The sequence below is a fragment of the Medicago sativa genome, chromosome 3 (assembly GCF_051527215.1).
Source record: "Medicago sativa cultivar Bolivia chromosome 3, Bolivia_mono, whole genome shotgun sequence".
Taxonomy (NCBI): Eukaryota; Viridiplantae; Streptophyta; class Magnoliopsida; order Fabales; family Fabaceae; genus Medicago; species Medicago sativa.
In genome coordinates, this window is record NC_140751.1 from 82,984,293 (window position 1) to 83,000,358 (window position 16,066).

At 34.4% G+C, this 16,066-nt stretch overlaps 2 protein-coding genes across 2 annotated transcripts; both read right to left on the reverse strand.

Moving 5' to 3' along the window:
• Positions 1 to 2,028: 2,028 nt before the first annotated feature.
• LOC146941015 (F-box protein CPR1-like) lies at positions 2,029 to 3,593 on the reverse strand. Its single transcript, XM_085754807.1, has 2 exons — positions 2,475 to 3,593; positions 2,029 to 2,369 (listed from the first exon to the last, which is right to left on the reverse strand). Exon 1 carries the CDS (start codon positions 3,589 to 3,591, stop codon positions 2,500 to 2,502), a length of 1,092 nt encoding a protein of 363 aa, XP_085610933.1. The 5' UTR covers positions 3,592 to 3,593; the 3' UTR covers positions 2,029 to 2,369; positions 2,475 to 2,499.
• Positions 3,594 to 11,667: 8,074 nt separating this feature from the next.
• Positions 11,668 to 15,121, reverse strand: LOC146941016 (ras-related protein Rab11A-like). Its single transcript, XM_085754809.1, has 2 exons — positions 14,858 to 15,121; positions 11,668 to 12,390 (listed from the first exon to the last, which is right to left on the reverse strand). Exons 1-2 carry the CDS (start codon positions 15,085 to 15,087, stop codon positions 11,952 to 11,954), a joined length of 669 nt encoding a protein of 222 aa, XP_085610935.1. The 5' UTR covers positions 15,088 to 15,121; the 3' UTR covers positions 11,668 to 11,951.
• Positions 15,122 to 16,066: the final 945 nt, after the last annotated feature.

A 16,066-nucleotide genomic window follows, 5' to 3' on the forward strand; every position in this document is an offset into this window, starting at 1 on the left:
ATTACAAATCGCAGCAGATTAAAAGAACACAAGCAGATAGATAGTCGGCTAAAATTGCTGAGTTTTGAAATTTTTTATCAATAACCACTAACAAAGGATTGAACTGCTATACTTATACTCAATGAATCAAATGTGCTTCAATATACACACACCCCCCTTCAAGTGTAAACCGGTTTGGTTCAATATACTTGTAATAAATATATTTCACTGATAACCAAAACTATTCTTTATTGGACATTCATAATCCATACAGTATACTAATAGAGGTTTGATAACATCATAACTACCCTTTCTTCAAAAAAAAAAAACATCATAATTACTCTGACTCATCTACAATAACTTGATAGGATCCTTAGTTATAATTCCAATAAATTTATGATATAATCATCAAGTTTTAAATCAAAACATGACTTACTATGTGTCATCCGTCATTGATTGATATGGGTTCCATGTTGAATGCATCCGGCTTGACTTAACACAGGTGACATATATTGACTGATTTCAAATGTTTGAATTTGTGCTACATTCCAATTTTGAATGAGGTAGAATATTCATGTGCGAAATACTACCAAGAAATGCACACTCTCTATATGATTGGCCTATTTTTAAATAGTCAACACACTTGTCTCAAAAAATTGTGTCTTGAATTTTTAATGAGACCAACCATATAAATTGTGTTGAAAAGTGTTTCTGCTAAGTAGATTTCTAATTCACATAACACATTCATTTGAGCACTAGGACCTATTTTGTTAAACAACTTATTTTGCAGCATATAACATAAAGCGCTTATGAATAAGTTATTTCTATAACACAAGGTAAAATAAAGTCAAACTATTTTCCATATAAAAGTTATTTTCATAAGCTATCCAGGAGAGCGTATAATAATGGAATACCACCTTCTCAATGTGGGTAAGGAAAATAACCATATCATTGTGAGGAAAATAACTATTATAGTGGAGATTTAAGAGGCATACATGTCTCATGGTTTTTCCTTACCCACATTGAGAAGGTTTTCTACGCTAAAATTTTGTTGTGTGTCATTTTACGTTTCCGCTAAGTGCCTGTTTTGAGTTCACGGAGGAGGGAAATTATGCAGGCATTTCCCATCATCCTCTGCTTTCCCCACCTAGATATAATCAATTTTTTAATATAGTATACTCCTCATTTAGTAGCTGTGGGGAGAAAGCTTAGCCCAACATGACAGTTATCGCTTACAATCAAAGTTTGTGAACATGTTTCCGAGGATAATAATAAAAATGACCCCATCACTGCAGATTTTAAATTTAGTCCTGTTATAGATGAAGAAGGGGATTCCGAGGAAGCCAAGGATCCCCACAACGAAGAAAACATAGCAAAGATCACTCCAAGCAAAAGAAAGCTTCAGATACAAGGCAAATGGAGAGACGTTGACCTTGTTGTCTTCTTCAAAGATGAAGCAATTATTAAGAGCATAAAGGCATTTTATGGTATCAATGAGCATTTCCCATTAGATGGTCACCTTTTAACAAGAAACAGTGATACAAGCAATGTAAAAAGGAGAATAAACTAGAAGCCATGGTGTATCTTTATTGCTTCCCCGCAGAAATAAGAGCAACAAACTCCACATTACTCATTGTTGGTTATAAGCAGAAACTAAAAAGGTCAAAATGTCCCTAAGGTCCATGTTAAAACTTAAAACTCCTATGGATATATAGCGGCTATAACTTTTCGAACAAACTACTGAAAGAATTGAATGATCATTGATCTAAGAAAGAATTAAAACATACGACAGTCATTCCTTTAAACATGCAATATTAATTTCTTCAAATACTAAAAATGAAAATAAAAAACCAAAAATAGATTGCTGCATCTGGCCAAGTCTACATGATTGCCTCATTTTAGAGTTCACAAACACAGACTTTCTAGATCGACCATTTTCAATATGGACATCTAAATTGATGGCGATATGATGCTCAAGCTTCACATGCCTATGCCAAAATAGCTTTTATCATTTCTACTAAAGATCCGTAAGAATAAGAATTATCAAATCCATAAGAATCCATGAGCATTGTCAAGAATTCATACAAGAAAAATCCATAACATATAAGAATTCATACAAGAAAAATCCATAACATATAAGAATCCATAAGAATTATCAAGAGCATTATCAAGAATCCATACAAGAAAAAGAAAACTCCATAAGAATAAATTAAACAAGAAAAAATTCCTCGAGGTTATCTTTAAAGCAAAGTTCTCACTTTCCTACAAGCATAACTAAATCTTCAAAAAGCATATTTTCAATCACAAAGAGAGACAATTTGAGCATCCAGGTTCTTCCTTAGCTTTCTTTAAATTTCAATTTTGGGACAAGAACAGAGACTCAATTTAACCTATAATAAAAAACAGCTGTGTTATTTCAACATCATAATACGTTATTTCAACATCATAATACAAACATCACATGTGACAAAATATGTTTATCTCTATACAAATACCTTCTCTTGCTTTTACTTTGGTATTTCAACTGGGCAATGAAGGTGGTAGAAGGCTTCCAATATAAATCATAGTCTCATTGAAATTAGGAATTCCTGTAACTTTGGTAACTTTATAACTTTTGAGATGATACCAAAACAGCTTCTTCATAGCATCACTTGTGAAATTACCCTGAAATTCTATTTCCAACAGAACTTTACTTCTATCACTGGAATAACCTAAAGGCATCATAAACATTAAAGGTGATTTGAAACACCATTCCCCTACAAAAGTAAACAGTTTACACCAACTATCTCTATATCCATATTCTTTCATCACCCAAACATCAAATTTATTAGTTTCATAACAACTCACAGTAATACAAAGACACTTTTCCAAAAGCGAAACCTCATCGACAATCTCGCCTGTAGCTTCTTCAAGATCAGGAAGAGTAACCTCATTGAAAATCTCTTGTGTTATGTTAAACGCGAGGATACGCTTACCAAGATTCCCAGTCATTACCCAGTGAAAATAATTCTCAATGCGAACCCCCACGGTTTCATGTGACGAAATAAAGTACGGTATATCCGGAAGTACTTTCCATGAATTAGTTTTGAAGCTGAAGAGTGTCGGGTTTAAAACCGAAGAATTAGTTTTGAAGCTGATGAATGTCGGGTTTAAAACCGAAGTGTGAGTCTCGAGTATTAAACAACGAGACATTCTAAGAAGTTTGTAATCGTCATAGAATTGATAGAAAGCAGAGCCGCAGCCGCCGACACAACCGATTATGTTAGGGATGGAGTGATGATTACGGGTGTTAGGGTTCCATAAAGCGATATCGCAGCCATTAGAGACGCATAGGAGGCCGTTACATGAACCAAGGAGATTGACGGTACCCCTCAAAGGATGTTTGATTCGAACTGCGGTGGTTAGGTTAGGGAAATCGAGTTGGTAGAGTTTGGAGTACTTGTGGCTAAGGATGAGGTTGAAGTTGAGGGAGTTTTTGAGATGAAGGTTAGTGAAGTTGTGGGAATCGATTAAGGATTTAATTGATTTTGAAGTTGATCGGAATCGGAGGAGGGATTGCACCGGTAAGCGGCAGAGGATTTCAGTGAACAAATCCGACGGAATATCAGACATGGTTGGTTGGAAGGTAATAGGGTTTAGGGTTTTTGGTATAATGTTATATCCCACTAAAGTTGAGATACTCTCCATTTCCTAAAATAAATGATAATATCTGTTACTATAGTTTTGGTGTATAAATTACATATATTCTAGAAATGCGTGTATTTATTTACATCAAAACTATATAGTAATGGACATTGTCATTTATTATAGCAAATGGAGAGGATTTTAACTCATCCCACGAAAAAATTTCTGCGAAAACCAAGTAGTGCACCGTATCAATTTTTTTTAACAACAAATAAAAAAAATTTAGTGTCTGACGGAAAACATGGGTGGATATTAGGGTTATTCTTTGTTTTCGTTGATTAACTTTTCGTGGTAACAAGCATAATCCTTTCGTTTAATTCCTTCCTTCGTTTGTATCTATATACTATTTATAAAGAAAATATAAGATTTTGAGATATTTTTCACTGTTACATTTATACCATTAAACCATTTTTTTTTAAAAAAAATAAGAATTTATATTATATTTTATTATATTGTTGATGTCAATGAAATAAATAAACATTGTTGGTTTGGTTTGTTATAATTTAAAAGTAACAACGTTTATATTTATATATACTTTTAATCAAATCAAAATTTCATAAAAATATGTTTTCAAATGTTAGCGCAATCAAAATAGCGAAAAGACGGACATGTGAGTGTCCGTCTATTTGCTAGTATAAATAAAGAGAATACACAGTTTTTGACTGATTTTTTCACTTCTAATTATACCCTAAACAAATTTGCATAAAAATGTTATATTTTTGTTGTCATTAAAAAAGATAAAATTTATATTATATTTGTTATGTTATAAGTGTCATTGAAAAAGATAAGTATAATTTCTTTTTTTGAACAAGATAATTTGTTAAATATGAAAAGTGTTTATACCTATAATTTGAATCAAAATCAAAATAATTTCTTTCAAAAAAAAAAATCAAAAATAAATTTTTTGAAAAACTACTATTTGTAATTTATATGTATATTAGCGCAATAAAAAAACGGACAAACGTGTGGCCGTTTGAATGCTATTAATAATAACGGAGATGCAACCCGCCCTTGTTAAAACCGAACCAACCTAATAGTAAAATTATGTTTGGTTCTGATGTATATGAGTCATTTGTTTTTAGAATTCAACTGCACGGTTCGATTTGATTTGTGATTTGTGATTTTACGGGTCAACGCAAACCGAAGATAAGAGAAACATGTCACTATTATTAAACTCAAACTCAATCTCTATTACCTTTGTATAATATTAGAGATTTATTTCCAAATGAGACATAGAATGGTGTCGAAGAAGAGCAATATAACTTGTTGAAATCTTTGAGGAAGACCGGTCAAGTTAAATCTGTAAATAGTATTTGTAGGCTTTAGATGAATCCTTTTTCTACATAAACATTTCTGAATTATTGTATTAAGATTTATTTGGTTAAATTTGTTATTTTTTACTTTGCATAGTGTTGGTACTATAAGTTTTTGTCTTATTCCATTTTGTTTGGCTCTTGTTTTTGAAGGTGTTATGTTTAGAAGTAAAGTTGTGACTTTGGTGATGCATTTAAACACATCTGAAGGTGTGACCTTGGTGATGCAGGTATGTGACAAGGGCAAGTACTTGGTTTCCTGTAAAGAGGTACCCGAGGTTCTATGAAATGCAGTTCTCCCCAGCATGTTTCCAAATGGCGGAAGCTATCAAGATATTGACTGTAACAGTAATTGCGATGTTAACGGACATTCTGAAGATGGTGTTCAAGAAGCGGAGAATCCTGTGATGCACGAGTTTACTGAGGAAGTTTCTGATTTCCCACTCGATCGATGCATGCAGTTACTGCCCCATGATCAGAACCCTGGAGCCTTCTTTATAGCGTTATTGCAAAAAGTTCTCACCTGCCAGTTGATTTATTATATGATTTCTGTTGTTTTTCTATATCTCTCAAATCCAAAAAAAGAAATCCAAAGAATTTCGATGAATATTGAAAATAGTCAAGCTTACATTTTTAACAATGTCGTTTTGTATGTTATATTTCATGTTTTGCAGCAATTGAGGTAAAAATCCGGAAAGAAAAAAATCGTTGATTGGCAACATGTAGAATCAGTAAACCAGGGAAATGAGGATGCACAAGTATTGCAGATTAATCCATCAGAAAATACAATCAAAGAAGTTTGTGAACATGTTTCCGAGGATAATAATAAAAATGACCCCATCACTGCAGATTTTAAATTTAGTCCTGTTATAGATGAAGAAGGGGATTCCGAGGAAGCCAAGGATCCCCACAACGAAGAAAACATAGCAAAGATCAATCCAAGCAAAAGAAAGCTTCAGATACAAGGCAAATGGAGAGGCGTTGACCCTGTTGTCTTCTTCAAAGATGAAGCAGTTATTAATAGCATAAAGGCATTTTATGGTATCAACGAGCATTTCCCATTAGATGGTCACCTTTTAACAAGAAACAGTGATACAGGCAACGGAAAAAGACTTTACTACATCTCCAAGCCAGTTAAGAATGTTCTTGAGTTGAACTTCTCAGTTGGACAGCAACTGAAAATAACTTCTGTTGGCGTGAAATTTTTTGTGAGTTCTTTGTCAACACTTTTTGCTCTTGTTATCATAATAATTACTTAAGGCACAGGCTCCTTAGTTTAAATAATTCCAATGCAATAAAGAATAATTCCAAGCAATGTAATTAGCCTTTCTAAATTCTAATTACAGAAATGATTTAGTCAAACCGTGTTTTATCAGCAAATGTATTAGTTAGTACTATATGCACTTTGATATTCAAGAAGTTAGCACACCAATGACTTTATGCAGTCAACTGTTTCAATTTCTGTTTTCTTCTACTCGATTTGAAACACATGTTGCGTTGTATTGGATATGATTGTAATCAACTACTTCTGTTTTGTGTGATTTCATTTTTGCAAGATAATTGATTCAGATTATGTATTGCGGTATAATGTCAAAATAGTTTGTTTACATTTTATTGAAGGAAAAAAAAAAAAAAACTATTATATCTTGTGAATAACCAAGTGAAATCTATTTGCTAATCATATAGGAAAGCAGTTAAATCTTTGATAAGGCATATGGCTTCCGTTTGTATCCTTACAGGAGCATTTTTCTAGTCTGGGCTCTTAACCTTTTTAGTGCACTCCTTGTTCTCCATAGCAAAGCTAATACACTGCTACAATTTTGTATTATTATATCAATAAAAATATTGCGAGGCTTAGAGCATAGGTCAAGCCCACCCCACTTAATGGGATAAAGCTTTGTTATTGTTGTTGTTGTTAGAGCATAGTTCAAAATATTGTCATTTTTTCATTGTTTTGTATGGAAAATCACTAAACGTGCAACTTTGTTTTATAAAAACTTACAATTTAAAAGTCTTTAAAGAATTTCGGGGACGTCTGTTACTATTTTCAAATTAAAAAAAAAAAAAGTCATTAGCATCTCCAAATAAAATAGGGTAATGTTAACCAGTGCCCCGGGGGCACTGGTTAAGAAAACAAATGTAGTAAGTATTGCATTGGAACTTACGTTGTCAACTCCTCAAAAGCATAAAAAAGTGTTATTTTCATTTTAAAAATTCTTTTTTTAGGTTCCTTAACCGGTGGGGCATCGGTTAACATGACCCAATAAAAAAATACCTTCCAAAATCAAGTAACAACACACATTTCAAAATTCTAATAATTAATTATAGTTGTATCATTCTACATTTGGCTAAAAAAGACTTTAAAGAAAAAACACTATAATTATATGATGCTTTCAAAACAATGGGTTTCACATCTCATTTAAATAGCATGGAATATGTAGTTTCAGTGTTGAATTGTCAATTAATTCAACATCCAACTTATTCTATTAGTTGCTAGAGTTGTTTTTCAGAAATTTGTTCAAAAATTATGAAAATTTATGGAAGATAAGGAGTATAAACTAGAAGCCATGTTGTATCTTTATTGCTTCCCCACAGAAATAAGAGAAACAAACTCCACATTATTCACCATTGGTTATAAGCAGAGTCAATAATGATCTAAGAAAAGTCAAAATTGTCCCAAAGGTCTATGTTTTTTTTTTTTTGAATCGGCAAATATTATTAAACATCATCCCCACAAGACGCAGGGTATGAGCGAAACAAGAAACAAAATGGTGCCGCATATAGACGGTACACCATAACCACCTATGAACACCCCTGAAAATAAACCCAGAAAAACACATCGACACCTAAAATAGACTCCTAAAGAAAACAAACACTCTAAACTCGGTATTAACCATCGTCCATCGTCACTACTCACTCCCAAAGAACACCGTCAAAATAAAACACCTAAACCCCAACACCCAAGCTAAGCCACATATCGAAAAACACCTGACCGAAGGATGATGCAGCTGCCACAACCTCACGACCCCTGATCCACCGAAAGAGCACAAAACAACAGCCCAAAACACCAACTTGAGTCAAAGAACTAACTCCCGATCTCGAATCAAAAGTGATCGGCCCAACAGTCTTTAGTACCAAATTAGCAGGGCACCCCTCGCCCTCGGTACACCAGATAAAAACCAAAACAAGTCAAAACAGAGATTGCAGCTGGAACCCGACTCCCGATCTCGAAGCCAAATGAACCGGCCCACCGAAAACCAGCAAACAATATGTAAGACGAAAGCCTGGCATGCGAAGAATAAACAACAAAACAAATCCAAAGGAAAAGACTCGACACAATGGGATACACACCCACCAAACTCCGAAAACACCTAAACCAACCAAAAAGGCACAAACCAGAGCTAGTGACGACGAACAAAGGACCCGTGTAACAGAGGTTGCTTCTAAAGGAAATCACCCCAACAAGCACCCACCTCCTCGCCTAAAAACACCAACCAACGCCACACATCATCTCCTCCACAACACATCACCACCACCATACATCACCACCCACACCACAATTGAATAACCTCCACCACCACTACATCACCACTGCGCCTCTCCACCACGATCACTATATCACTACACCGCCAAACATCCTCACCAAGAAACAAGCAACCACACAAACATAAATCTAAAGGAAGACGAAAAACCAACAACAAAACACGGGCAGTGACGCCGGTTTGAAGCGGATCCTTAACCTAGACCATAAAAAGGCAGCAGCTTGTGACAAGGAGAATACGTTTGTCTCCGTAGTAAAAGAGAATCAAAGGTGGAAACAAAACAGCGACACATAACAACTTCCTCCCACCACCACCGGCCTTGCAAATCCACCACTGACCCTCCACCACATAAACCACCACCACCACACAAAAACAACCTCCAAAAGGATCCCATGACAGATCCACCACCAAACCAAACTTTACAAGACCCGACACCACCATAAAAACCTCTTCACCACACCTTAAAACCGCCACCTTAGCACCATCCAAAATCACCACCACTAAGTGGTACTATAACCGCTACCATCACTGATAATGTTTTCTAGCTTGCAACTAGGATGAGTGAAACTTCACCAAAAGAGAAGAAAAACCCAATCAACAAGCATAGTGAACAAAAACCAGCACAAGCCAACAAGTACGCAGATCTGAAAAAACACTCCGTCGGAGAGCCACGAGATCACGACCAAGATCCAGTAGCTTCCGCAATAACATGCACCTGACACGCACAGATCGCGACAAGAAGCATCCAGCTCAGCCACGAACAAAGCAGGAATCTCCAAACAGCCACAACGGCGGGGCAACTGTCGGAGATCTGACATGAAACAACCGACGGAGAAAGAGGTGGTGCGGAGTTCAGGGCCACTCATCACACCACCTTCTACAAAGCTTACATGGTGACCGTATGCGTTTGGATTGGTAAGGGAGGAAGAAGAAAGTTACGCCAAAGGTCTATGTTAAAACTTAAAACTCCAATTGATATATAGCAGGTATAACTTTTCGAACAAACTACTGAAAGAATTGAATGATCATTGATCTAAGAAAGAATTAAAACCTGGGACAGTCACTCCTTCAAACATGCAATATTAATTTCTTCAAATAATAAAAATGAAAATAGCAAACCAAAAATAGATTGTTGCATCTAGACAAGTCTACATGCTTGCCTCATTTTAGAGTTCACAAACAAATATTTTCTAGATCGACCATTTTCAATATTGACATCTAAATTGATGGTGATATGATGCTCATGCTTCACATGCCTATGCCAAAAATCTTTGTAGACAAAATAGGTTTTATCATTTCTGCTAAAGATCCGTAAGAATAAGGATTATCAAATACATATAAATCCATAAGAATCCATGAGCATTGTCAAGAATTCATACATGAAAAATCCATAATATATAAGAATCCATAAGAATTATAAAAAGCATTATCAAGAATCCATACAAGAAAAATCCATAAGAGTTACCAAGAGCGTCTAAACCAAAATTCATAAAATTAAACAAGAGCAAAATCCTCGAGGTTATCTCAAAAGCAAAGTTCTCACTTGCCTACAACCATAACTAAATCCTCAGAAAGCATGTTTTCAATCACAAGAGAGACAATTTGAGCATCCGGTTTATAGTATAAGAGATTTATGTCTAGATGAGAAATAGAATGGTGTCAAATAAGAGCAATATATCTTGTTGCAAACGTTGAGGAAAACTGGTCAAGTTAGATCTGTTTTTAGTATTTGTGGGTTTTAGATGACTCCTATTTTATAAAAATAAACGTTATTCAAACGGCAAAATACATATGCCTACAAATGACTATATTCAAGTCTCTGAAATACTCATATCTCCGGATCTAAAATGTTGACGATGTCAAAGTCATTGATTGGATTTGCACTTGCTCAAAGCTAATCTTTCAACCTGAATTAAATAAACACCGCACTAAGACGGGAAATAAAAAACACATCGCACAAAGATAGGATATCAAAACAAACAGAGTCGTGCAGAGACGACAAAATAAAATAAAAACAAACGAAAGAAGACTGAAAATATGTGGAAAGCACTTATTCAATTAGAAAAGAAGGAAAAACAATTCAGATGGATGATTTTGGGTCAAAATTCACCCCTCTTCAATAGACAAAAAAATAAAGGGGTGACAATTAGGGTTTGGGAAGGAAAGTATATTTATGCTCACGAATAAATGTTAAATGACTCCTTTTTATACATAAGCATTTCTGGATTATTGTATTAAGATTTATTTGATTAAATTTGTTCTTTTTTTTTACTTTGTGTTGTCTTGGTACTATGTGTTTATGTCTTATTCCATCTTGTTTGACTACGACCAGGGTTTGGGAAGGAGAATATATTTATCCTCTCGAATGTATTTTAGATGACTCCTTTTTATACATAAAACATTTCTAGATTATTGTATTAAGATTTATTTAATTAATTTTTTATTTTTATTTTGCATTGTCTTGGTACTATGTGTCTATGTCTTGTTCCATCTTGTTTTGCTTTTCATAGACAAAACCAGGTGAAGATTTGTTTTCCAAGAAATTAGCATGATTTGATTTTAGTAATTACAGCCTGTCAAGTTTGAGTTTATATGCAACGTGATTGTGTAGCACTTGCGCAATTTTTTTTTTACAATATTTGTACATGAAGTTTGAGAGAGGTAACCTTGACGTAACTGGTAAAGTTGTTGTCAGATTGAAAAAAGTCATCTTATTCTTGAGCCATGTGTGAAATTATGTCATTTAATGCTAAGCACAAAAACACTTGTCAAGTATTTTTTGATTATGTAAACAAATTTGGCAGATGAAAGAATTAGCTCGGCTGCATTTATATCAGCTTTGTAATTAATGCTTCCAATAATTTAACTTTAAGTAAATGTGACTTTAAATAATAATAAAAAATAGGGAGGTTAGTTTAGTAAAATTAGTATGTATGCTGACCAATTTATTGCATTTCTTAATTTGTGTTTAAAACCTTAAACGACTAATATTGTGAGACAAATGGAGTATAAGGTATTTTCGAACATATTGAGATCCTCGTAGGGTGGTGCAAGGCTCAAGGAGAGACGCACTTGGTGGAAGAATATCTCCTCTGGTATCAGTAATATAATGGACTCGACATTAGCTAAAAGAATCTTTAGAATGCATGTTGTGAGCATAATCAACCTCTCTATATTAGGCTATTTGGTATGACAGTATTTTACAATCAACAATGTTCCAATTCCAATCAGGCTACCTATGAAATTAGTAGCGCTTGTCACAAGCAATTTGTAATTACCTCCGACTCCATCTCAGGTCTTAAATCAACAAGTCAAGCATAAATTTTGAATGATGTAAATATACACGGGAAATGGCCAAACCATCAAAACTTGGTCATACGAACATAGAACCATGGAATCTAGTAAATTAAACATTTTATAAATGAACTCCGGATTACTGACAACACATGCTCTTCTTAGGGATTTCTTGTGCAGGACCAGGAACAATAATCTTCTTGCCGGACAGAGATGCTGAGATGCCATTTCCCTGATTCTCATCAGCAGCCAGGTTCTTCTTGTTGACAATGTTAAATATTTCTGTCAAAACAGTCATGAAGGCCGTCTCAACATTAGTTGCTTGCAGCGCAGAGGTCTCTAAGAAAAATAAGCCTTCTTTCTCCGCAAATTCTTTTGCATCCTCTGTGGGTACTGCACGCTGCTCCTCAAGATCACTTTTGTTTCCTATAAGAATGATGACTATATTCTTGTCAGCATGGTTGCGCAGTTCTTCTAACCATCTAGGTATGTGATCGAAGCTCGGACGTTTGGTAATGTCATAAACCAACATTGCCCCAACAGCGCCCCTGTAGTATGCACTTGTAACTGCTCTATATCTGTAGAGAATGAACCATTTATAAAATCAGACAAAACTGCAATCACCATTCGATGTACTTGTAATTTAAATATTGGTGCCATGATGAAATGATCAGAAGTATACTTGATATAAAGTTACGAATAAACCGTAGAAAAAATAGTACAAAACTCACCAGATTGAAGAACATTGGTTGAGTAAAAAAACATGGGCAATGACTTTAAGACTAAATCAACTTTCCCAAGACAGAAAAATAATCAGCCAAAATTGCTGATTTTGAAAATACTTATCAATAACACGTTTTCAAAGGATTGAACTGAATTGATATAGAGAGTGATGATTTTTATTTCAAAGAGTGGTAATTTTCAAATTAAATGTGCTGCACTATACACACAAGTGTGAACCTTTTGTACATATTAACAGGGTGCATGAGTTGTACACTAAGGATTCTGTGATACTAGCATACTGGACAATGATGATATCTAAGTAATAATTGAGAAAAAATGTGTTCCCAATGTCTGTAAGCACACAGCCAGAAAGGAAATACTTGTAGGGAGAAATGGGTGAGTGTTTGGCCAGCTGAGCAAGTATCTGTTACTTAAGGGAGTTAGAGTTGGTTAACAGTTGCAACTAGTTAGTAGCAGACCAGATAGCACTCTCACAGGATTGGCAGAGGTAGGTTATAAGGATGTGTGGAGAGAACAATAGGGGATTCAGTTTAGCGGTAGTTGTGTTTAGAGGGAAAGGCAAGACTCTAATTTATTGCTGGATCAGGATCCTCTATTGTGAGCAACTCACTGTAGAGGGTAAAATGAGTAATATCAACTGTTGATAAATAAATATTTGGTCGATATTATAATATATGCACATGCATGATAAATCATGGGTGGTTAAAATATCAACCATTGATTTTCTCACTTTACTGATTACTCACTTTGGAGGAACCAAATCATTTATTCATGGGCTGCGAAAGAAACACTCATTTTACACACTCATGACCCTGAAATCTCAGTAACTCCTAGCTGTTGGGAGGAGTTATGCTAAACAAACACATTGCTTTCTCTTCCCGTTCTTCTTACTTTCTGACCCAGCTTTGTTTAAGCAACATACATTTTAGATTCCTTCTTCTCTTTACAACTATTATCAATTCAGCGATACAGACTGCAGAGTAGGATCACTCTCAATAAAATTTATGTTTTTCTTCCCATTTTCTCCCAACTTCCAAATCCATTTCCCATCAATGTCTTCCTAACTGCTCTATAAATAATCAGTTTTAATCCTTGTGACGTATGAAATCCAACCACACGTGTCATTCAAGTAAATGCAAAACATAAAGTTGCAGTACACATATTGCAAGAGAAATTCTAGCAATAACACATTTTCGATGATTGTTCATATACATAGTGTGTTGGTAGCATTTCTAACATGGCAATTATATCAAATTTAAAACTGGAATGTGGCACAGCATCTCTCGTTATATAAGTCCACAGATTTGGCCAATTGAAATCAGTCAATACATGTCACCTGAGTTAAGTCAGGCAGTATGCATTCGACATGAATGAGGACAAGAGTAAACCATATTTTGATTTGAAACCGGATGATTTTACCATAAGTTCAAAGGAATCATTGCTAAGGTTTCTGTTAAGTTATTGTTATCAAACCACTATTAGCATACTATATGGACTATGAAAGTGCAAAAAGATTACTTAGACACCACTGAAGTTCAAATATGCCGATTAAAGAGCATGCAAACTGTAATATTTCTACTTGTGATCAATTTCATTTATATAGACTATTCTTTATCCCCTCGTAAGTTTCATAAATCTGCTAACTAGATTTCAATTCCATTCACATACTAGATTTTTTTTTTTTTTAAATTCGGTATCTAATCCAAGAACCCAAGCCAACCCTAAATGGGTTAATTCACATACTAGATTAATTTGAGTACTAGTCTCTTATTCCTTTTCTTACTTAAATCCTGCGTCAATCACACCTCGCTCATACACACTCAAACTCATCCCAAAGAAACCATAGGCAAAAACAATAAACAAGAAGATCAGTTACAGCAATGACGTTTAAAATTGAGCTCCAACCTCGAGTCAACATCAGTCAAACTAATTCAAGTATGTGTCAAACAAATTCAAGATTGGTCAAAAGTAAAATGCATTTGACACATCCTTGAATTAATTTGACTGATGTTGACTCGAGGTCTGAGCTCAATCTTATTCCTCAATAAAAAAATTGGTGTTGAGCTCATTTTTTGTGTGTTAAGCTTTCTTGCTCAAAAAAATTGATCTCTAAAGTTCAAAACAGTAAAATTGAACTTAATTTGACCATTAACTTCAGATAAATAAACTTCACAACTAACATGAAACTAGATCTCTACAACATTGAACTCAATAAGTAAATCTAAAATCAAAATCAAAGAAAAAAAATAAGATCTAGAAAAAAGCATAGCAAAACGAAAAAGTGCAGAGAAAGAAGAGAACCGTTCTTGGCCAGCAGTGTCCCAGATCTGAGCCTTAACACTCTTATGTTCAATAACCAAAGTACGAGTTTGAAACTCAACACCGATTGTAGCTTTTGAGTCCACGCTGAAGTCGTTTCTTGCAAACCGAGCTAGTATCTGAGATTTTCCAACGGCGGAATCACCGATTAAAACCACCTTGAAGACGTAGTCTATCTTCTGGTTTGCATCACCGTAACCTGCACTCGCCATTGTTCTTGCTTTTGATTTCTTGGTTTTCGATTTTGAATGTGGAGTTGGGTTAATTGATTAGTTTAATTAGCGGGTTTGAATTTGGTTTGAAAAGTGGAGTGGTGTTAATGTCAAAAAGTGATTTATGACAGGTTGCGGGTGATTATTGGTTGGTGGGGTCCCAAGAAGGTTGAAACTTGAAACCGGAGGAAACAATAGATTAGTTTTTTTTTTTTTTTTTTAACTCGGACCCATCCCACCGCCACTCCTTTAAAATTGAGAAATGTTAAAAGAAACTTGAAAAGAAATTTAAAAAGCTTAATTACCTCTTTAATCCCTTATGTTTTATTTTATATTTTAAGTTGGTCCTTTATGTTTTAAAAATTTTAAGTTGTTCATTTGCATTTTAAAGGTTTTAAGTCGGTCTAAAATGTTACTTACATTGTAATAAGTTAGTCTCTTCCGCCACATGATATTGAGTTTAATAAAACCAAAAAAATTAAAAAATGTTTTAAAAATAATTTTCAAAATAAGTTAAGTTTCATCACATGTATTGTCAACTCGAATCTTTGAACGATTAAGTGGTGAAAGAGACTAACTTATTTTATGCAATAACGTTTTGAACCAACTTGAAAATGTTAAAACATAAGGCTTTGCTTGCGAGTTTGGAGGGAAAGAAAAGGAAAGGCTTTGAGGGGTGCAAAATATGAAGAAAAATAGAGAAATCTTACAAATTTTTTAAAAGTGTAGTTTTTTAGAGAATGATAAGTTAATGCATATGATTGCTTTATTTTTAATTTTAAAAATATTATAACAACATAAATAAAATTTGAAGAATTCTTATTAACCCTCCAAAACCCCCTAAAACCCTCCTCCAATACAATTTTTTAGTTCCTCCAAATGAGGAGGGTTTTGTATTATGAAGAAAAGTTAACCCCCCAAAGCCCTCCTCTCCCATTTTCCTCTATTTCTTCCACTTGCTCATTCCTTTTTTCCCAAG

What these genes read in the sequence shown, in the direction of transcription:
- LOC146941015 (XM_085754807.1), bottom strand. Translation starts at nt 3,591, where the DNA reads ATGTCTGATATTCCGTCGGATTTGTTCACTGAAATCCTCTGCCGCTTA.
- LOC146941016 (XM_085754809.1), bottom strand. Translation starts at nt 15,087, where the DNA reads ATGGCGAGTGCAGGTTACGGTGATGCAAACCAGAAGATAGACTACGTC. An exon ending in GACACTGCTGGCCAAGAACG is followed by an intron (nt 12,391 to 14,857) that starts GTTCTCTTCTTT and finishes CATTCTCTACAG; the next exon opens with ATATAGAGCAGTTACAAGTG.